At 37.0% G+C, this 24,915-nt stretch overlaps 1 protein-coding gene across 1 annotated transcript in view; it reads left to right on the forward strand.

Moving 5' to 3' along the window:
* Window positions 1–24,915, forward strand: part of LOC107587798 (MDS1 and EVI1 complex locus protein EVI1-like) — a 182,622-nt gene that overhangs the window by 76,715 nt on the left and 80,992 nt on the right. The window contains exon 2 of the mRNA XM_016275730.1: window positions 13,282–13,637. Coding sequence (XP_016131216.1) covers window positions 13,282–13,637 — 356 coding nt within the window. The remainder of the gene's footprint in view (window positions 1–13,281; window positions 13,638–24,915) is intronic.

The raw sequence follows: 24,915 nt of genomic DNA on the forward strand, positions 1-24,915 counted from the left end.
TTTTTTTATGTCAAAAAGTATAAAATACATACATATTGCTTTTTTCAGTATTTTTTATGCATGTCAGAAAGAGATATATTTCTGGTTTTCTTTCTTTCTTTTCTTTCTTTATTTATTAAATCCTTAAATGAATGTAAAAGGGGGGTTTTTGGCCAGAAAAAAAAATCTATTTTATCTTCGGTTATGATTGCTATTCTATTTTTTGCACAACATCTCTGGAATGCCTGATTCTGATTGGTCAGACGTGGAAATCTGTGGTACTTGCACTATGTAATTAACCATTGTCCTCTGCAACCAATTTCTTAGAAACAGTATTTAATGTCCATTATAATAGTTCATGTCACATGATTGATTTAAATGTTTTAACTGTTCTTATCATTGTAAGCATTTAGTTTTAAGCTTTTGTGTTTGTGTGTTTGTGTGTTTCTGCGGGTTATTAGTCTGAATAGGTCTGAATAAGCAGTCGACTGGGATTGTGACTCATTAAATCAAATGAAACAGTCCACCCCTCATAAAAACTCATCTGGCAGAGAGAGAGAGAGAGAGAGCATATGTTGGCTGTCTGTGGTTTGGGACTCTTAATGATATAAAGTGCTCTAGTTGATATGCGTGCAGTCGTGCTGCTCCGTCAATGATATTGATTGTGGTTTAAGATACTGCCACATTAACCCACTCCTAAAAACATTTTTAATCAGTAGTTTTGTCTTATTTCTCAGTAAAAATAAAAATAAACCCTTAAAGATTTTTTAAAATATAAATGTACTTTTCTTTTATTTATTTATTTAAACATTTTTTGTATTTTGATTCTTCAGAGAATTAAGTTGCTCATTTTCAATTAAGTTTATTTTTGCTTTTTTGTTATTGGTAAACTGTTTTAAAAATAATTTGAAACAAATTACACTAGCAAAATTTAGTGAAGTTTGGGCTTAAAATGATGAACAGATTGACTTAATTCACTTTTTATAGAAATTATTTATTTGTTTGTTTGTTTAAACAAAAACAAAATTATGAAAGAACATTGTACAGGTTGCTATTCTTTTTACATACATTTATTCATTTAGCAGATGCTTTTTTCCAATGTGATGATTGAACGTAACAAGTAACGTTTTTAGGACAACATACAGTATATATTGATGTTTTTATGAGTTTTGGCAAGATTTTATTTTTACAGGTTCTACTTGCCAGCTGAGCTTACTAACACTGAGCAAAACATTTTCTCAAAAAATTCAAATGACAAAATTATCCTCAACCCCTTAAACATCAAATGTTTTTCTTTCCCACAGAATTAAATCATATAAACATTTTAAATCAAATTTTAAACCAAGTCAACAGTGTAAATATTTTACATTTATGTGTGTCTGTTGTGTTTTTTTACTTATGTCTGCTAGACACCAGAAAAAACGTGTCTGTGTAACTAGTCATACACACACACACACACACACCTCCCTCTTGCTCTCACTGCGACTCTATCAGCCTCTCACACAAACATACATCTTTATCCAGCGCTTGTTGTCAGACAACATTAGATAATTAATAGGTAATTTGTCAGGCTTGTGAGAAACATGTTAAAGTCCCTCTGAGCTCCCAGGACACAAGCAGCTGTCTGCCGCACTTACACACACACACACACACACATGCACCCGCTCTTTTAATTAATTAGCATTAGCAGTGATTAATAATGAGCCTCTCAAGGCTGGGATGTTTGCATATGTGTGTGTGAGAGTATATCTGTGTGTTTAGGCAGTCACAGCGTGGCTTGTTGTACAGTGTTAATTGGTCAGCTCAGCATTGTGTATTAATGAGCCGAGAGTCAATGAAGAGCTGAAACAATGCACTCATTAATTAAGATGCTCTTAGCGAGTCGCCCAGGTCATGTGTGAGTATGGGAATGGTCGGAATGAAATACTGCATACTGTGGATACTGCTTAAGTATGTGAAATGCTATGCAGTATGCAATGATATGTATGCTTTATTCTATATTAGTTCAGATTTTTAGTCCAATTTTTTTATAAACATCTCAGAATTTTTGGCAGTTTGATAAAATATTTGAGGAAGACAAAGGAGGTCAATATAATAATATTTAAATTTAATATTTATTTAATGTTAAAAATTTCACAATTAAAAAGAAACACCGAATTAAACATCAAAACACTGAAATAGTATTTCATTGACATGTACTCCAATAATCTTTATTTACAACTTTGAAAATAAATTTTTTACAGTGTAGTAGCAACCAGTTCACTCTGGAAATGCACAGTCAAGTCTTTTGCATTGCATTGTGGGATGCCTGACCACTTTTTCAGTGGAGTTGATTCTGGAAGTATTTATTTTAATAATAATAATAAAAAAATAAAATAATAATAATTAGTGCTGTTTTGAATCGCGATGAATCGCATCTAAAATAAAAGTTTTTGTTTACATAATATATATTTAAGAAAAATATGTTACGTTTATATATTAAATATATTTATATGTGATATGCATTATATGAATATAAATATATACATGTAAATATTTCCAAATATATACTGTATGTGTGTGTATTTATATATACGTAATAAATATACACAGTACACACACGTTATGTAAACAAAAACTTTTATTTTGGATGCTATTAATCGCGATTAATCGTTTGACAGCATTAATAATAATAATAATAAATAAAAATATAATAATAATAATACAATTTAAAAAAATGTATATGAATTTTTTTTAACCAAACCGACCTACAAGGTGAATCACAGTATTGCAAAATTTTATCTGAAGTAAAAAAAGCATATGAAAAATGGACAAAAAGTTGCTCTTGACAGCATTAGGGAAAGAACTGTAACCCTGTGAAACTAAATGATAGTGAAATATAAAACTATTCGCCTAAAAGTTAGAAACAATCTATTTAATTCAGTCTAGTTTAATTCAGAGAGTGGTGTCCAGTTATCATAAATTAAACAGCTATTTTCCTTTTTTAATCCAATTTTGTGTAAAAATCATATCAATTGCATAAAATCTTTGCGGTCTGGCTGATTTGCATTGCGTCATGGGATACAGTACCCAAGGCTCAGTTGCTGCACATTTTGTCAAATGCATTACGTCATCCACATTCAATGCTTACAGAATATTCACACACTGTATGTAGTATGCATGCTGAATGCAGTATGTGTGAGAAACTCTGTGTGATTGAAGGCTGAAGAGAGGCCGTTGAGTTAATACTGTTGCAGCGAATGTTTGTCTGTAGGATTCTCACCCTGATCCGATGGCGCTCTCATTCAATGGAGTGTCCGGGTTAATTATGTATTGTGTCGACTGCTCCTCTTTCCCTCTGGGCCGTAGACTTACATCTGCTCTACACACACACACACAAACACAGATGCACACTCTCATACTCTCTCACACACTCTTTTTAAACATCCAATCAGCCAGGCCATTGAGAAGACAAATGTACTCATTTAGTCCTGCTGGTCTCCAGTGGCCAGTGAGAGAGAGCCGAGTCTTAATTCCGTACACAAAGGCTAGTAACGGAGTCTGGAGTTTGTTAGCGAGGGATTCATATGGGGCAGAATAAAGATTGGAGCTGGAATGTCTCTTGTGTGGCGGTTTGCAGTAATACTGGTCTGTCTCTGAGCACATCTTAAGAGCTATAAGGGGCTTGTCAGGATCTGATGGCATATGTTAGGCTCAGAATTTGGGTTAAGACCTGTTCACATTAAGGTTGATCCAAAAGTAAATATTTCTGAAAATTAGGCCGCTTGTGAATTGTGTATTTCCGGAGCTGAATGTGCTAGTCGAGCGACTGCCATTGGGATGAATGGGAATGCTAACGCTTAGCTTTCGCCAGGTATTACAGAGTGGTGACTTTCATTGTTTAAATAGATTCATAAATGTCTTTTTTAAATCATATTTGGACATCATGTGGCACTAATTCTTCTAATTGTTTGTGTATTAGAAAGAGAAAAAAATGTTTTTAAAATACTACAACCCCCCCCAAAATAAGTAATTTTTTTTTAGTAATTTATTATTACAAATATTAAATAAATTTGTACTAATTATTAAATTATTTGCGTTCTTAAATAAGTGTATTAAATCATTAAATTAAATAAAGAATATGTAAAAAATTGTAATAAATTATTTTTGTTTTACAATTATTTAAAAAAAAAAGAGTAACATAAGTGATCACATTTAAAATATTGTATATAGAAATTAATTATATGGATTTCATAGGTAAGAAAATATTAAATAATAAAAAAAAAAAAAATATATATATATATATATATATATATGGATATATCTTGTGTGTGTGTGTGTGTATATATATTTATATATATATATACAAGAAGATATGATCAGTTTATAAAAATTCTTAAACATAAAATCTTTATAAAGGAATCCATTTTATAATTTATAAATTATATGGATTCAATAGGTAAGAATATTCAATAATAAATGTAAATAATAATTTGACAAATAATTACATTTAAATTGTTTAAATAACGATATTACATTAATAAATAATTAAAATAGTTTTCCTAATTATAAATTATATATATCTTGTGTATATATTTGTTTATACAAGAAGATATATCAGTTTATAAAAATTCTTAAATATAAAATCTTTATAAAGGAATCCACTTTATATACTGAAAACACATGTTGGAATATTTCAGTATATTTAATGTGACTGTTTCCAATGATGTCGACAAAGAGATTAGGTCTGGCGTTGAACAAAATGAAGTTGATATTGATACACCTTAGAAAACTGATTTTAGCCGTAGTCTTGGCTGGATGATCTTCAGCTGGGAAACGGGCCCAGTGCGCTTGTAACAGCCATCGTATTGTTTTGTTGCTTATCAGGCTGGGTTTCTCTTCTCTCAGCCCTCTGGCTGTCTCTCAATAAAGTGATAAATCCTGGACCTGGTAAAAACAGCTCTTCCTGTTAGTGGCCTGGAGCGCAGAGAATGTGGCTGCTGCCTTTAAACCAGGACGATACGGAGTTCATCCCTCCCCAGGAGCTAGAAGAATGGGAATGTTAACGGATGTCTCTCTCTCTTCAGGTATTATAGAGCTGCTTGTGAACGGTGGCAGGTGGGAAACAGTTCATTGGTTGCGCTCCAGTTGCCGAATGTAGGAAATGTTGCTATGTGTTGCTTTGTGGCGTTTCAAACTGAAGGGGTGAGTTGTCAAATACGTTAAGCATGAAGAAGGAGGTGTGTGTGCGCAAACCGCAAGAGAGTAAACAAGAGAGAAAGAGTCAAGGAAAAGGTTTCAGCCTTTTTTAGATCTTTTCTATCTTAATCTGCCCTCTCAATCATCACGTTTGAAGAGTATGATGTCAGCGTGGCCCTCAAGAGCGACTTGTTTCTATATTTACAGACTACAGCGCTGCAGTGTGAGCGCGTGTGTGTGCGCGAACGTTCGCTTTCGTCCTATAGGTGTGTGTGTCCCGACGTCCGCGGGCGTTGACTGGGTCACCTCTCCATTAGGGCGTGTTGTCATGGTGATTAATGGCTGGTTCTATCATCTTTAATGCTGGTGGTAATGACGCGGGGTCCCGTGCCACCCACAGTAATCGCGTGATGTATGAGCACAGCAGAAACCCGGAGCAGAGGTGAACACTACACACATACACATGCACTCACTGATGTTTACTCACAAAATTATAAGTAATGAACTGACTTGCGTGCCATAAGCAATGCATTATATTTCATAATACACTTGGAATTAGTATTCCATTTAGAATTTAGACATGATTAGAACATATGTACCACTAAGGAAAATGCTTCTATTTTGCATATTTTCCGTTTTATCTATTTATTATTATTATTTTATCATTTTATTTTTTTATTATTATTAATTATCATTTTTTTATATTTTTTTATTAATTTATTTTTCACAAATTATATTATCAGTATAACAATTTGGATAAAATGAATTGAAACATTAACATAAATCTCGTAATTTTTAGTTTTGCGTATATTCTCAGTAGTCAAGCTACATGAACTCCACACACATTTTGAAGCAAGTACAAATGATTTAAAGCAAGTACAACTGATCATTTGTAGAAAAGAGTTCACATGCTCAGGCACCAATTTTTCTTTATTAGTGTATAGTAAATGTAATGGTGATTTAAAATTATTTGAATAATAACTTTTTCAAATGTCCTAAATACTTTTTATAATTAATTATATAATTATAATTAACAATATAAATTGTGCATATTTAAAAATAAAATGAATTATTCATAATTTTCATTTATAACTGTACTTAATTTTTATTTAATTTATATTTTCAAAAAATTCAAAAAATGACAATATTAATAATAAAATAGTAATAAATATGTAATAATAAAATACATTTATTAAACAAATTAAATATATTTAATTATATATGAATTTTTGAATTTTATTTTCCCCTAGATTTCTTAAATTCTAGAAATTTAAAATTACAATGAAAATAATAATAATATATTTAATACAATTTAATAATAATAATTAAATAATTATATAATCATTTTTATTTATAATTGTACTTATTTTTCAGCTGAATTCTAAAAAAGTTCCAAAATTTCCTAAATTCTAAAAAATTCCAGGTTTCATTTAGATTTTCAACGTGTTCTCAGACTTTTTTTTTTAACTCCACTAGACTGTAGCACAAACAGGTGCCTGCAACAGCAAGACTGTAGGTTTGATTCCTTCAGAATGCAACTAAAATGTATATCTTGAGTGCAATTTAAGTTGCTTTGGATAAAACTGCCTTCCAAATGCATAAATGTAAGCATAGACTGATTACTTGAGTGTTTTCACCTCACGTGCTCCTGTGTGTGTGTGTGTGCGTGTGCTTTGTTGGTAAATACATCAGTTTTAATATCACACTGTATGAAATCTGTTGCTCGATATCATCCCTGCAGCTAACACAGCTGGTTTATGAATTAAACACACTATACTAATACCTTCCAAATGCATAAATGTAAGCATAGACTGATTACTTGAGTGTTTTCAGCTCACGTGCTCCTGTGTGTGTGTGTGTGTGTGTGTGTGTGTGTGTGTGTGTGTGTGTGTTTTGTTGGAAAATACTGTGTGTGTGTGTGCGTGTGCTTTGTTGGTAAATACATCAGTTTTAATATCACACTGTATGAAATCTGTTGCTCGATATCATCCCTGCAGCTAACACAGCTGGTTTATGAATTAAACACACTATACTAATGAAAAGTTTAAGGAGATTGATTTGTTAGTGTGCTACGCTGATGTTTATGTATGTAAACTACATACTTCATCCAGTGGTTGACATGTCATCAATCTCTTGTCCCTTCTATCTATTGCTCTCGCTCTATGCATCTTGGATTTTTTTTTTCAAAATCATATGTCACAGTAGGGAAAAATAAACATTAACAATGAATGTCTTTATACACACACACACACACACACACACACACATACATACTTGTTCACCAGTGCTTTAAATGCCACTTTAAGGGTGGAACAGGAAGTGATGAGTTATGTTCTCTATTAAATGACAGGAAAGGCTCCGATTCTTTCGCATTCGCAGATTGTGATTGTTTGGTGCAAGTGACATCATTGCCGGGACATTTATAGGCTGTGTCACTGTTCTGTTCTAGAAAGTCCCATTCTAATCAAGGATGTTCTATAGGTGACTTTTCCCCAAGACAATAATATCCATTTATCGCAATGACATCATCATTGCTAGTTTGTGTCCATACTGATGTTATCATCTCAATTGAAGGTGGAGTACTTTTTTTGTTGAGAAGGATCCACAGATCCAGATTACAGGAAATCCTGGGTTTCTCACGGTCTTCGCACATTCTCGTACGCGCACCATTCAGTGGTTGATACATTTTCTTATCCTAATTGAATCAATTAATTCTAAGCAAATAAAAACCAGAGGGAAGTTCTGCGAAAACCTCACTGCCAGCTCACGCCAAACCATATTCTTTATCTGCAATCTAATACTCAAACCACGGCCGTTTTTAAGAAACAGGCCACATTCTGCACTTCACTTCGGTATATTTTTCTTGAGGGACGTTTACCTTTCAGAAATATATATGTTTATAGACCCAAAGAAATCCCCTGTACTGCTTTTGAGTGTCCTGTACCGTAGCCGATCAGTTGGAGCCGCAGGAAGGGAGGGATGGCAGAGGAGAGATTGGGTTACCTTTAAAAGCCCAGGGTTTGAAGGCCGCGGCCAACTAGCTTTCACTCTCTCTGTGGGCAGGGGCAATTTTAAATGGCATGGTTCGGATGATCGTTATGGCCTCTCGTGCTTAGTGGATCCACAGGCGTACGGTGGAGGCCTGAACCGGGTCCTCAGCTGTCATTTTAAAGCATGTAGATGCGTTTGCGTGTGTGCGTGCGTGTAGAGCCACAAAGTAAAATATTGTAAATGGCACAAGACGACATCTGGAAAGACTTAGCGCTCTCAGATCACCTGTGATTCAGAGTCAGGAGTAATATCTGTATAAAGCTGGAGATAACTATGTTTGGCTGCATCAATGTGGAGAAATATGATTTTAGACAGTGCCTAGACCACTAATGTGTCTATTTTTTTTATTTTAATATCTTGATGACATTATTACCATAACGATTTGCATGAAAAGTTGTAGTATGTGAGGTTTCCTTGCATGTCTTAGCATTCACTTCTTGTCTTTGCTGTAAATCATAAAAACAGGAACAGCGATTAACTGTTAATGATTATAGCAAATCTTTAATCTATCTCTTTCTTTTATAAACCATGTTGAAACATAATGCATCCAGTGTTAGATTCAATATGATATCAAAATTGACCCATCAAGATCATGCTTGATCCTGGTCTTATGGTGCACAATTTATTGGTGTCTGTTATTCAAAGAAAATGTATACTTTTATTCAGAAAGCATGCATTCAAAAAACTGATAAAAAAGTACAGTTAAGACATGTATAATGTTATAAAAGATTTCTCTTTTTAAAAATGATATTCTTTTGAACTTTCTATTCAACTGTTTTCAACAAGATTATAATAGTTAGTAAAGTGATAAGTAATGACTGCTGAAAAATTTGCCTTTTAATCACAGGAATAAATAACATTTTAAAATACACTGAAATAGAAAATGGTTATTTTAAACAGTAATAATATTTCAGAATATAACTTTTTTACTGTATTTTTGAAATAATACTGTATATTTTGAAATAAATGCAGCCTGTGTGAGCATAAGAGACATCTTTCAAAAACATGAGAAAATCTTACCTACCTCAGACTTTTTTTTGATCGTCAGTGTATAATATGAATATGAAATATTTTACCTCCATAAAATCAAATCCTGCCCTACATTTTTGTTCTTGTTAGATATCTTTGAATACGTCACATTATTGAGGTAAATTGGCCGGTAAATGTTTTCAGTGTTAACTTCAACTGCTCGTCTAACACTGCAAACATCACCTACTGTAATGTTACACAGTTAGCTAGATATTTATTGTATATTTATCAGTCATAATTTGTCATTAAAATCAGAAAAAACGTAAGTGGAACCAGAGCATTTCCTCTTTAATATTTTTACTTCTAGCCTTTATTTATTACCTTTCATCCCTTCAATATATACTATCAGTGGAAATTACAACTTAGCACTAATCAAAAGAAGAGTTGGAGATGTTCATTAATGGGATGGGGCTGAAGTGGCGTTGTTATCGTGAGGACCGTGACTCTGAGGGCACCGTGTAGCGCAGAGCCCCTCTGAGCGTTAGGAATGTGAGGAGACAGGAAGATGTGCAGGAGCGCCGGCCCAGCCCTCATTAGCACTCACCACTACCTGTCACAACACGTTAGCCACAGCATGCTAGCCACAGCATGCTAGCCTCGCCATGACTCACGCACAGCAGGTTAGCTCCAAGCGTGTTAGCAACGGCACATTAGGTAGAGCATGTTAGCACTGTGTGTTAGCTTTTAGCCACAGCCTCTCAGGTCCCAGTGCGTTAGTGATACCAGCGGTTGATGTACGTTAGCATATATATTTAAACGCATTTGCCGAAGAGGTTTTGTCTGAAAGATTTAAAGTAAAGCAGATTTTATGTCCATGCTCAAACCCTAGTTGCCGTAAGAGCGTCATGTCAACAGCACTATAGAAGAGCTTTTTGAAGCTGAAGTTTTGATTATTTTCAAACAGGTTTCCCAAAAATGGTTGCCTAATGCCTTCAATGAAAAGTAGCCATAGTCAAATGTTGTCAAATGTTGCTAGGCAACGTCACACGCCAAAAAAATCACCAAATATATTTTAAATATACCAAAACACCTCCTTGTCGCAAAATGTTAATAAAATTCGTAGCAACGATGAGAAAGTTGCTAAATTTGGTGACATAATTCCCACACTAGCAACACTGTTCCCAAGTCCACTCGTCTGCTATTGGATAGACAAAAAAGATAGCCCCGCCCCAAACCCACTCCATTGGTTAAGTCAGTGTTGCTGTGTCAGGTTGGTTGGGATGTTTAAGAAACAGAGCCATATTATTCATACTTTTCAAGAAAACCATGAAATGTCATATTTATTTATTTGCATATTTCAGCAATTGACAAAGTTTTAAAAATATAAAACAATAAAAAAATACTGGTGCTGATGTGGTAGCTAACCAGGTTCAAAAACATTTTTGCCTGCCAAACCATGTGTAAAATATATCCTCAAATGTATTTAATTTAAAGACAAATGCTGTAAAAGAAAAAAAAAAAAAGCAAATGTAAATAAGATGAACGTAGCACGCATTGTTTTCCCAAATTCACATAAAAATTATAGCATTTACTGAGATTTACCGTGATCCAAGCCAGTCTGAAAAAATGGTAATATAAGCTGAATGATCCTGTAAGTAAATGAACACAGTACCGCTTTTCACTCTGAAACACGCAGCGCTGACTATAATTAAATTGCAGCCTATGATATTGCTGTTTCAGTTTTGATTAATTATGCAGCCATTTGTTTATTTTAATGTTACATTTAATCAATTATTAGCTTTTCATCAACTCACTAACCCCCTACAGTTCCTTCACCAACCTCCATGTTGGAAGCCCTGCTATACAGTATCATATACTTGAGTCCCAGAAGGGATGGTATTTAAGGACAGACAATATGAAGACTTCCCTCATCAGCCACGCGCTGGTTTTCCTCTCTGAGTTGAGCAAGAGGTCACAGGTCAGCAGACAACATCCTCCCTGTGTTCGGCTCATAATTAACCTAAGCAGATACAGTATCCGCTGTTTTCACATCGAAACCTCTTCGCCAGAGTTGACGGGAAAAAATTGGGAAAAGGAAGCATAAAAGTATTGGGGGCAGCGCAGTGAGTCCAAGGATCGGTCAGCGCTTCCCACTGGAGATTCCCTCCTCCCCTGTATCCAAACAATCCGAAGCGGGCTTCAGGAGGAGGATGACAGGGCGTAACCGGCGAGGCCACAAAGATGATTATCACCCCAGACACCTTCTTATCCAGCCTGTATTAAGTGTTATCACAGACACAAACCACTTTCCCCTTCCCTGTGTTTGTTTAACTGCTCTAGTGGTCAGATATTTTTTTATGGCGCTATGTATATTTACTTGTATCTGCAGAGGTTGCATATATGGGCTGACTGTGGTCTGGAAGTGTGGATCAAAAACAAATAAAAAGAATAGTGCTTTTAAATAGTGCTGCAACTGTACAGGTACAATGTCTAAAACTGTATTAGCCTATGTTTGTTGCTGGCGAAAGATATTTGTGACCCTGGACCACAAAAGCAGTCATAAGTAGCACGGGTATATTTGTAGCAATAGCCAACAATACATTGTATAGGTCAAAATGATCGATTTTTCTTTTATGCCAAAAATCATTAGGATATTAAGTAAAGATCATGTTCCATTAAGATATTTTGTCAATTTCCTACCGTAAATATATCAAAACTTAATTTTTGATTAGTATTATGCATTGCTAAGAGCTTCATTTGGACAACTTTAAAGGCGATTTTCTCAATATTTCAATTTTTTTGCAACCTCTGATTCCAGATTTTCAAATAGTTGCATCTTGGCCAAATTTTGTCCAATCATAACATACCATACATCAATGGAAAGCTTATTTATATGTATACATTTAAAAAATTAACCCTTATGACCAGGGTCCAGGGTCACATTTATCTTTAGCTTCGGTAATAAGCCTAAAATATTCTGAAAGTATTTTCTTAGTTACAATATATGGGAAAATACTTACAGATATTATTTACTTCCTAAACAGATATTATTTGCTTTCTGTGTTAAACATTTTGTGATACAGATGCCTTTTTTTTCTGTAAATCTGCTTTGAAGCAAACTGTACTGTATAAAACACTACATAAATAAACTTGACTCCCCTTTACAGTTACTGGTCTCATAAAAATAATTCTATAAGTTTAAATAATTTTACCTTAATGTTAATATCCAAAAAACACATATTTTGGCAAAATAAAAATATTTGGATGACAATAAATGCTATCTCTTTATGTTGCACGCCGTCTGTTGCTCATTCAGTGAAGTGTGAATGCATTTAGGCATCAGGACTTGTCTTTATGCAAAAAGGAAGTACTCGTATGGACTTCAATCATTTACAGATATGGGTATAACTGTAAGTAAAATGTCAATTATACACTGGGGGAAAAATGTCACAATAAACAGCACAGGCTGACAGGGCCAGCGCTTACTATAAAGCATTGTCGTACAACTTGGGTTGTATGTACACCTTTCCCACAGCATCTGGGACTAGATATTTTTGTCCATAGAAATAAGTATCTTAACAATTTCCATAATTGACCTCAATGGCAGTGGTTTTCCGCCCACATTGCACAGACCTGACTAAGCTATAATTAAATTTTGTTGTATAATATTTTCACTTTCAAATATTGTCAAGTATTTTTAGTTGTTACAAACGTAAACATATTTTATGGTGAAAGTTGATGTCATTTTAACTTGACTGTTGTAACTTCACTCAACTTGTTGTCAGTTGTTGAAATGTAAGACTAAAATTTGTTTTAATATGCATATAATGACATGAAAAAATAAGACCAGTGGGATTTATGAATGTGAGGTCTTGAAGCAAAAGCTGTAATACATTTTCTTTGCCACTACAGGCACCAGACAATTGCTAAAATAAATACTTATTTTGTCCCTCGTTTTCCTTTGGTTGAGTCAAAACTGTATTGGGCTGCTCAAACAACCATGTTGAAATTTTGTTTGGTGCCATTAGAGGTCCAGAAATTGTACATTACAGCTTTAAATAGCTACTAAATTCTCACAAAGTGAAATGTCTTTTTCTTGATTAGGAGATGGAGAAGACTTCTCTCTTTTCGCCTCTGATGACCTGGAAGAAGTTGGCGGAGTGTCTGATGCAGATCCAGTCCCACTGGCCACTGCAAATGACCTTCCATCCCCTGGCCTATCAGGTGATGCACTTTCCCCAGTCGACCAGTCCCCCTTCTACCCGTCATTCCACACTTCAGTGTACCTGGCCGGGGATGGGGTCGAATCGGTGCCCCCAGACTTTGAGGTCCGCGAGTCAGCCATTACCAGAGGAACCCTGGGCATCTGGAGCCGGAGGAGACTGGAGGTGGGAGAACGTCTCGGACCCTATGAGGAAACGTCAAGACGCATCCCAGAAAATGCCACCCAGGCATGGGAGGTAGGATAAAACAATGAATTTGAGATGTGTTCTCCTACAGTGTGATAACAGCCTTGTTCAGATAAGAAAATCCCCACACGGTTGGAGACAATGCACAGGAGATAACATGGGCTCATGGGCCACTGTTACGACTGGGGTTTCACTGTCATCAGTAGCGAGGCGGTGTGATTAACCCTGGCCTTCATGTTTTATGGTGAAGCACCTCTACTCGGCTCTGTGATCTCGCACTAACCCCAGCTAGCTGTTGCCGTAATCCCATTAGTCACAATTACTAGACAGGCTATTGGTCAATGTTATGCCAATTACATAATATAAATGTCCTTGAAGGTCTTTTTAATGCCACTTAAGTCTCAAAATATGTACAGAAGATTTCCCACGCTTATTCATTGCACCAAACCGGGGTTGTGCACAATTCTGGAGTGATTTGAGAATGGATTTTAAATTGCAGCTCAGTTCCTGAATTTGAATTGAGCTAGCAAACAGGAACTAACATTGCAGTTTGAATTTGAGTGCAAGAAAGTAGATTTTTCTTTTTTACCAAGAAAAGTAAATGTTGTGTGCAAGATTTCTATAAATGTTGAAAAGCCTTCAAGTTAAAAGGTTTATAGCCTTAAGATAGATAGATAGATAGATAGATAGATAGATAGATAGAATCTTCCAGTCATTCAAGTTCAAATTCTAATCCAACATTCTGTCAGGTGTTGCCAATTCAACTGAAATGGAAATGAAATCATGAATTGAAAAGGAAACCAATTCTTTGCTGCTGATTTTGCACAAAAAACAATCCCATGACCTTTTGTTTACCGCAGCCTCACAATTGTCTGTAAATATTGCTTTAGTCTTTTTTTGACGCTATGACCTCACTGACAGTTTAGAATGGTCAGTTCTCCCTCTGTGATGTCACCATAGTGGGAGGAGTTAGACTTTCCAAACTCATTTAAAGCCTGAGACTCATAAATCCTGCTTTTAGCCAGGTTAAAGACCGTTGCTCTAAGCCGCCCCTCCTCGTGACGACACTGTCTAACAGAAATCAGTCACTCTACTCTCCCAGTCGAAACCGGGTCACAGGACAAGGCCAGAGGTCGAGTGTTGTCTTGGTCAGGGTCATTTTAGGCTAATTTCGCCAGGCCGGAGAGGTCACAGGAGGGGTATCAGGCTAATTGAAAGTTTAGATAGACTCATCCTACTCTCATAAAGAATCTCCAACCCTCTTTCTTGAAGATCGACCATTTAGTATCAAAGCGATGGTTTGTGATATCTGTAAAGTAGTGGCTGTAAACACCTTGTTTTAGTTCTAAGCAATAGTTTGAGCACTGCTGAATCAGAATTTGCTTGGACACACTTTAGTACCCTTTGAATTTTAAATGTTCGGCTTTTATGTTATGTTTATTTATGATTAATTCTGGTCTGCTCTGGTCAGATTTTGGTCCTGTTTTTATGGCGACGATTTAAATGTTAATAACCAGTTCCAGGCTGTTTTTTAGAGATGTTTTGTCAGGACGTGGTATTATGGTTTAGGTTTGGTTGGCATATGTAATTATGGTTAACTGTGTCTAAATGCTGTTGAAAGGTTTGAATTTGTTCTTGTGACGTTTCTTGTTAGAAAACACAACAGTTAAACTTGCATTTTAATCTTCCACCTTTTTTCACTTCATAAGTTGTCTTTTCCCTTCTCAGCATGGCAGAAATCTTACATGTGCAAACATTAGGTTTTAATATGATTGAAAAGGCAGCTGTCTCCCAATGGTGGATTTACAGTCTCTTGAGCAAGCACTCTCTCTCTTTCTCGCTGTCTTTCTTTCTTGTTTATTCTCTATGGAAGGAAACGAAGGAGAGAAAAAAAAAAAAGGTTTCATGAATTTTAATCCATCGGTAATTTATTGCACGCTTGAATAATATGTATTTAAGGAACTGAGAAGCCACAGAGAGAGAGATGGGGGACGGATGACAGCGTGGCGCGGCAGTGCTGTATCACTATGTTTAATTAGCTGGCTGACAGCAGCCCATAACTCTCTCCATTAAGTAAATAAGTTGTAAAGAATTTATGATGAAGTGGCGCATTATTCAGAGGGGATATTCAATGATGACATGGACACATTAAATATGGTAAATGGCATTAAGCATATCTCCCTGCCTTTCCCTCTCGTTCTCCTCTGCACCCCCTCCCTCCGTGAGAGAAGCCGTCAATATGCCAATATGCAAGAGACTGTAAAAATAAAATTGATTTGGTAAATGCGAGTTAAGATAGATCTGTTTGCTTTCATCATCAGTTCTGCTGTGTGGAAGAGTGATGTCACCAGCTGGGGTACGATAAAGACCGAACCCATCTGGAGGCTTTGATGAAGTGTGTGTGTGTGTGTGTGTTTGTGTTTGTGTGAGGGAAGAGACATTCAAAGCACAAGTGCTGTAATTTTTGTAAGCATCTATATGAGCCTGATTGTGATTGTGCAAGTTTTTGACTGTTAGTTTGTGTGGTTGTGTAAAGCTTTTGCTTGTGTAGTCTAATTATGTTCTCGTGTGTGATTGATAGTTTGTGTGATTGTGCACAAGTGTTTTTTTGTGTGTGTGTGATTCTGTACAGGTGTTTGATTGTTAGTTTGTGTGATTGTGCACAAGTGTTTTTGTGTGTGTGTAATTCTGTACAGGTGTTTGATTGTTAGTTTGTATGATTGTGTACAAGTGTTTTTTATGATGGTGTACAGGTTTTGATCATTTGTGTAAATTGTGCAAAGGTCTTTGCTTGTGATTGTGTACAGGTGTTTGATTAGTTTATTTGTGCACAAGCGCTTGTGTGATTGTGAACAGGTTTTTGATTATTAGGTTGTGGGATTGTGCACAAATGTTTGCGTGATTGTGCACAAGTGTTCACGATATTATTTACAGGTGCTTGATTAGTTTGTGCACAAGTGTGTGTGTTTGTGTGAATCTCTTGGTCATCGTGCACAAGTGTTTGTATGATTGTGCAAAAGTGTTAGTTATTTTGTGCAGAAGTCTGTTTGCTCATGCCCAGGTGTTTGTTGGTGTCATTGTGTTCAGATGTCTGATTGTTTTGTCCGTTTGCAACAGTAAGCGCTTGTGTGATTGTGAACAGGTTTTTGATTATTAGGTTGTGGGATTGTGCACAAATGTTTGCGTGATTGTGCACAAGTGTTCATGATATTATTTACAGGTGCTTGATTAGTTTGTGCACAAGTGTGTGTGTTTGTGTGAATCTCTTGGTCATCGTGCACAAGTGTTTGTATGATTGTGCAAAAGTGTTAGTTATTTTGTGCAGAAGTCTGTTTGCTCATGCCCAGGTGTTTGTTGGTGTCATTGTGTTCAGATGTCTGATTGTTTTGTCCGTTTGCAACAGAAAGTGTGTGTGTGTGTGATGTGTTTGTCTCTAATTGTGTGAAAATTGTATGTCTGATACAGCTTTATGTTTGTGCACAGCTGTGTGTGACAGTGTGTGTGTGTCTAAGTGCAAGTTGTGTTTGCGTTTGTACATTTTCAATGCAGAGTGTGTGTGTGTGTGTGTGTGTGTGTGTGTGATTGTGTGTATTAGAAGACTATGAGGGAGGTTTGTCACTGAAGAGGTCAGAAGCTCTCTGAACCACCATCATAAATTCAAACCTTTACTTGTGTGTGTGTGTTTGAGTAATGAAAGCTGTTGAGTTATGAGTTGAGGTGACTTCAGTAAATAAAACAACCACCTGCCTCACCAACACAAACACAATGCACAAAAAGCCATTTTGCGTTGACGTTTTGAAGCGTCCTGATTGTCTAGAACAGGTCCGTGTGTGTGTTGACCCTGCAAAGGTGTGTAAGCTTATGTTGTGTTTGTGTGTATACGTATAAGTGTATATATGTGTGTGTGGCAGTGAGGGAGGTGTCCAGGAGCTTTTGTGCACCTTTTTGAGTGCAGGCACATAGATGGAGGGGACGTAGGAGATTAGCCCTGTGTGTGTGTGTGTGTGTGTGTGTGTGTACGTGGCTGGAGATTAAGAGAGTGTGTGAATAGGGGTGAGGGATTAGGCCTCCTCAGCATGCCTGTCCCCACACTCGTCTGTCTTTTCATCCCATTATCCTGCTCTCCAACTTCTCTCTCTCTTTCTGTCTGTCTCTTTTGTGCTGGAACCTTCTCTTTCTTTCTCTCTGTCCCTTCTGTCTGTCACTCTCCCGCTCCCGAATGCTCGATCTGTCATTCTTCCTCAGAAATATTTATCCGCTCCTTGTCTTCCCTCATTCTGCCCTTCCGATATATATTCCTCCTCTCTTTTTCAGGGCCCGAAAGGAAGTTTAATCCCTGTCTCAGGGAAACTGACCTCACACACACAAGCCATTCAGAAAGACTTCTAAAACTCATCTCATGTGTTTTTTATGAAGCATTATGTTTTAAAGTATTCACTGAGAACACTTCCACTCCTTCACCCACTCGTTCTCAGGAGGATAGAGAGAAAGAGCAAGAAAGAGAAAGAGGCTTCCTGTATTGGGACTCGACTGGTCTACAGTACACAATACTGGCACAGTTTCACTGCCGCTCTGTTTGAAGACAACATGAAATCAACATGCACTTTATTTACTTATTGTGCACAAATCATCAGTGCATGTTAGGCTAAATACAAAAGGAAGTGTTAGCTTTTGTAATCTTTCAACAAAGAGTAATAATTTTCTCCTGCTCTGATTGCTGACCTAAACTAGGCCATGTGAATGGGAAAACTAATATTAAACAATAATTTCCTGACACCCTGATTATCCTGATGGATAATTATACGCCACGTCACATTTTGGAAGCTAAATGCTTTGCAAATACCATTTCATGTTATCTTCAATGTGTGTCCTACTGGTTTTATTACTTTCAATGAGAAGTTGTGAAAAAACCAAACACGTGTGCGCTCCACAGCGGACTAAAACTAGCATTTCACAAGTAAATTAAACAGATTGACTAATATATTGTATGATTTACATCTAAAAGTCTCATCCTTGTTGGCACTGATAGCCTTGCTTAAAGTCCCGGTTCGAGGACCTTTCCCAATCCCACTTCACTTCCTGACTCCTCTACACTATTCTAACACAATAAAGGGCAAAAAACACCAAAAATAAATTAAAAAAAAAAGTCTCATCCTTGCTTTTGTGGATCTATGTGACGTGAGTGATTCAAAGACATGATGACATTTTCTGTTGCAGTTTACTTATGCACTTTAATCTCAGTGAAAAAATGATCAGCAAAAATGTAACTGATTGTATCCATAATTTATAAAATATCAAATTTAATTTAATACATAGTATGATATATTATTACTTTAGTATTAAATGTGGAATATTCCTCACATTAATCACCAACATTCCAGATTTTGTGACAAGTGCAGATTCACAGAGATTGGCTAATTTAAATTAACACTGTCCCAAATATGTTGGGAAAAATGCAGCACAATAATAATAATAATAATTAAAAAAAATATGTTGTTAATGCATCTAAATAATAAAAAATAAAGACATTAATTTTAGTAATACTTTATAAAAATAAAAATGTATCTGTTATATTTTGTGTTATAGTATTATATTGCTATTTATTATATAAATATTTAATCAATTGTTTCAGCTCATCCAGGTGTGGCAAACATTTTTGGATGCTTTTTTGGTTGATGTGATTGTGACTAAAGAGTATGAGAAGGCAAAAAAAAATGGATTACGAAAATCAGCTGGCTTACAAGACTACAATTTTTGCTTCTCGCTTTCTTTCTGTTTCTCAGCGGGGTGGGGAAGCCGGGGGTTAAATGCTTGTAGAGTTGGTATACAAATGATGGTGGGACAAAGGCACTTCTTTTAGCAGGGTAAGGTGTGTGTGTGTCACAATGCCAGGTGAGGGGGGTGTCTCTGAAGGTCGTGACCTCATTAGATGTGTAAGAATGGGGGTGTGTGTTTGGGTGTGGGGGGTGTACCTGGTCAAAAGCTCTGTGGGGAGGAGAAGGTGGGGTTTCATTAAAATGAACCAACCTCTTCCTGTCTCTCTCTCTCTCTCTCTCTCTCTCTCTCTCTCCTGCTCAACACAAAACAAGAATGGGGCCCTGCTGCGGGCTCGCCAAAAGACCGTTTAATAAACTCACACACTCGCACATCTCTTCACACACTCATGAGGTTTCCATTACAAATGTGGGAAACATGGGCAAGTGTATTTTGTTGTGGATCAATGAAACTTTGCTACGCTGATATCAGCGAACTTTCCTTGAGGAAATCAAATTTAGTTGTTTTTAACCTCTGTTTAAACCCGAGCGCCCAGCTTTGACCACATAGTGGCTAAAACACGTTTATCCTGAATTTGTTTTGCTATATATCGCACAGTGTTTTCATTGAAACGCAGTTATTTTCAGTTATTTTCCCATCAACAGGAACACGTACGTCTCAAACAAACCGAAGCAAACGAACATTAACGCAGCCTTCCAGACGTTTTCATTTGGAAATCTGTATACATCATATTGTCAAGCTGTCAATCATTCCACCTGACGATTGCATCAGGGTTAAATGTAAAACGTGATCGCCAGTCATTTCTGGGGTAATTTCCTAATTTACAAAAATAGTTCAAATCTAAGCAGATGTGTACCAGTGACCTGGAAGCTGTTCAGTTTTTTAACAGACATGTTTGAGATGTCTTGACAGCGTGTTTTGGTCTGCAGGGTTGTGTTGGAAGGGACTCATGCCTCTCAACATCATGTTCGTAAATGTAGATGAAAGCTGATGGAGAAAGTGCCGTTAATTTGAAGAAACAAGATTTTATTTCAAACATTCTTGCTTTTTGGTGGACTGTATCGGCCCACACTCAGTTTGACTCTCTGTTCGGGCTCTCACTCTTTACACTTGTCTCTCGCTCTCTCCTTTTCTGTCTCTCACCAATTTTTACTATAATAGATCTTAAAGTAGATTTTATTGGTGAAATAAGGCATTATTTTTGACCCTTACTTTTTTTTACTTAATGGAGACCATATATTCCACTGAAAAAAATAAAATAAAATCAGCATATTAGAATGATTTCTGAAGGATCATGTGACACTGAAGACTGGAGGAATGATGCTGAAAATTCAGATTTACCATCACAAAAATAAATTACATTTTAAAATATATTCATATATAACATAGATAACATTTGTGTTATTTGCCTATAGTTAATTCAGATCTATAGTTCAATCAATCTGTTTTTTCCTCTTGTCTGTCCTCTACCTGTTTAAACCAGTTCAGAAACCACACACACGTGTATTGGCTTTCTTTGGCTCTGTGTAGATCTCTGGTTTGGTTTGCACTCTGTTGTTTTAATATTATTCTGTTTTAAAAAGTTTTCTCAGGACTCTCTCTTCTCATTCTGTTCCTCTCTCGTGCATACTGTTTATAAAGCACCTAAATGAGAGGAAAGTGTGTGTGTTTAATTGTGTGAATCAAGGGAGTTGTGTTTGCTGCTAAAGATCGGTGTGTGTGTGTGTGTGTGTGTGTGTGAGAGAGAGGAGAGTGTGATTGGAGCTGACACAAGCTGTATTATCATGTGTTTCACGTTAGCTGACTCTAAACTTCTGTGTGGGGTAGACAGTTCATACATGCCACTCAACCTTAACACACACACACGCTTACCTCCTCAACTAAGAATAGAGCTCAGCAAAACAGATAGAGTTACTTAAACCTGAGGATGGAGGGAGGTGGAGGGGCAGAAAGTGAGCAAAAGTGAGAGTTAGCCAGGACCAAAACAAGAAATTAAAGGAAAGATTTAGCATCTTCATGCTGTTCCAAAACCTGTTTATATGACTTTCTTGAAAACAAAAGGAGACAGAAATAATATATTGGTCTTTTCTGAAATCATATAATAACTTAGTGTGAGAAATTTAAAAGAAACAATGTCAAAAATTTTAGTTGCTATGCACTGAACACTTCATAGAGTCAGTGTATTGAAGGAGTAAATTTGTGAATTAATCATTTAGACTAACTTTTCAAATGATTCTGAATCATTCAGACCCTTATCAAAGACAAACTGATTCATTGAAATAATTAATCCAAAAAGAATGATTCGTTTCTGAATCGGACGTCACACACAAAGGAGAAACTTTCAATAAATGAATTAAGACTTTTTATTTAATTTTAGTTTAGTTTAGTTTAGTTTTTAGTCCCCATTTGTTAAAATTGTTTGGAAAACAGTGACCAGCATAATTCAAAATTCCCCTTCATTGTTCCACAAAAGAAATAAATTCATAAACATCTGGAAAAAGATGGGGTCAGTAAATGGAAAATAATTGAATTTTTTTGGGTGAACTTCGTTTAAAACAAAATCTGAATAAAAACACAAAGACTTAGTAGAAAGCAAGGGAAAATAAACCATGAGAGTAAGATGAAGGAAACGTGGAAGAGAAAGTAAGACAGACTGACTTCACTAATTAGTGAAGAAAGAAAGAGTGAGGGAGCAATCAGATTTTCCGGGTGGCAGCAGGTAGTCGGAGTAGGACTTCGTCCCTGGCCATCCTCTCGGATAACGGGTTAACACACACGCACACCCTCGCCAGTCCTTTTGGTTGGCCATGTCAGCCTTGATCCATCAGGCAGGATTTTTCCTGGTCCATGTGTCAGTAATGTTAGGACAGAGATCTGCTCTAATTGTTGTGGCTGGTCAAGACGAGTTACCATCTCAGGCAAACCACAGGAACGGGCTCTCCATTGGTTACCCCGGCAGATTATAACCCTGACATCCTGCCATCCACAACCTTCAAAACAACCCCCCTAGAGAGACGGGGAGAAAGAAAGAGAGAGTGAGATGTTTTTGTGTGTGTGTGAGTGAGAGAGAGAGACTTCCAGGGTTTCTTCTTAAATAGAGCGAGAACACATCCATCTTCCCTCGTCTTCGGATTGTCCGGACTCTCTTTTTCTCCTTGGTGGCGGCTCCCTTCTTTCCTTCTCTTACTTTTCTTTATGACAGCCATTGTAACCTCTTTAGAGCGACGGGGGGAAGCCGCACCATTGGCCGTCGCTCCTGAGCCCGGTTTGATTGACAGCGGGAGTTCGGCCAACTGCCACCCAGGACACCCAGCCATAAATCATCAGCTATGGAGCGCGCCCACTTCCTGAAACGCTACCGCTGCCTGCAGGGGACAAAAAGCCCTTTGTGGGGGATTTTATTTGGGGAAGAAGGCTTAGGAGGTCTTGGGACAGTTTGCCAGGGCCAACCGCGCTGCCTGCCTCTCTGAAAAAGTTTGAGCCAAAAGTGGAGAGAGAGATTGTGCTCATTGGCCACTCTTTGCTCTCTACTGACATCGGCAGCTCTTCCAGGTGGCCCCCCTCCACGTCTACGAACCCCCAGACCGACACACACATCAGTCATCCAATTAAAACACACAACACAAGCACCAGACCCCTTTAGAACGAGAACAGAAAGAACTAGAACTGAGGAAAGTTCAGTCGGACCGCTTTCTTTCACTTTAACACTGGGAAAACAGGCGTTTTTATCATGGAAAATGGGATTTAGAATTTAAAAAAACACTAGTATGTCAAAGTACTTTTACAATGTACTTTCAAAGTACTTCCTCTGCAGACCATTTGTGACCTGCTCCATCATTTTGAGACGAGACACATTTTGAATTGTATGCAAAATTGTCAAAAGAAGTAGTTATAGTTTATGGATTATTTATATAGTACAGTATATGGACTATTTATATTTATTTTATTATTTATTTATATATAACCATATAAAATATACAATATATATTTTTCTTATATACACTCATATCAAAAAATGGTAAAAATATACAGTAGTCAACATTTGAAGTGGATCAAAACCTTTCATCAAACTTTCATCAAACCTAAAACCAGGACAACTTAGATGAACTTTTCTGATCCACTTCAAATGTTGACTACTGTATATATATATATATATATATATATATATATATATATATATATATAACTTTTTTGCCCCACTGTATAGTCAATATTCACATCATGTTTATGGAAACTAAGATGCAACGCCAGTGTAAAATATGGTGGTACATGGATGTTATTTAGTTATTAGATGGTCATGTACATCTAGAAGTCTTAAAGGTACGGTAGCAAAAACAGCTCGTTTCATGTAGGGGTCAAATAGAGGGTGGAAAATGGTTATGAAAAACAAAATGATGACTCTCTGGTGCAAGAAACCTTCACTAGCATTGTAAGTGGACTTAAGGGATGAAAATTAAATACAGACATGTAGAACACACCCCTTTTAATACTTTTTTTTTTTATTGTAGCCAAGTAATTCCCTCTCATTGCTGTACTTATAAAGGCCATAGAAGTTTCAGGAACATTTTCCACGCAACAATTAAATCCTCCATTGAGTTGAACCGACGCCTGACGGTCAGGTATCGCTGGAACTGAACTGATTGTGAATTATCAGGCATTGTGGTCAAAAGCCCTGACACGGAGCTGAACCTCCCTCAACAACAGCGTCCACACCGGAGGAGATCTCCATCCCTATGTTTTCACTCATCTCTCCCTCCTTCTCACTGTCTGTTATTCTTTTTCCGCTACGTTGTCAGACAGAAGGAGAGACTGGCCTGTTTTCTTTTTCAATATAGATCTGAAAGAAAAGGGATACGAACGAGAGAAAGCGAGCGGAGGAGAGAGCGAGATGTGACCCTAGAGAGGTACAGACGAGAAATCCCTGACACCTCCGTAAATCTGGACGTCCCGTGTCCACCCTCCACTGCAAGTGTGTGTGCCATGAGTGTCAACCAGCCGCAAGAGGAAAACATTCCTGTGTGGTTCTCACACAAATTCAGGAGGTTTGATCTGAAAACAAGGCCTTTCCTCAATGCCTCAGCCTTTCTCTTCCTCTCTCTCTCTCTCTCTCTCTCTCTCTCTCTGGCTTCAACTTTCCTCCCCAGACTAGGCTGGTAGAGGTGAGGATGAAGGTTTTCATAGTGCTGCTGTTGATTCTGCATTAGCCTCGGTGTTTAGCTTTTATGATAAATATGCGTTTGAGTCTGCGCTGTTATTTTGCATTTTCCCCGGGTCTGGCTCGCCCTCGCTCATCTCTCTCACTCTCATACACCTAGAGTTAGCCACATTAGCCAGATTTTTCACCCAAATGGAAATGTGTGCTGTCACATGGCCATCGCCCCTGACGATCTGCTGTCCAATCAGTCACGAGCAGCCCGCCGGCCCCGCAAATAGGCCTGTCACTCTCCCCGTCGGCACGGTAACGGATGGTCTATCATTAAAGGGGGGGCGGGCAGGGGTGGAGTAAGGTCCGGCGGATGATGAGCCCATTGCCCCATCAGGTGTGTGGACACAC

The sequence above is a fragment of the Sinocyclocheilus grahami genome, unplaced genomic scaffold (genome assembly GCF_001515645.1).
Source record: "Sinocyclocheilus grahami isolate Dianchi unplaced genomic scaffold, SAMN03320097.WGS_v1.1 scaffold6.1, whole genome shotgun sequence".
NCBI classification, from domain to species: Eukaryota; Metazoa; Chordata; class Actinopteri; order Cypriniformes; family Cyprinidae; genus Sinocyclocheilus; species Sinocyclocheilus grahami.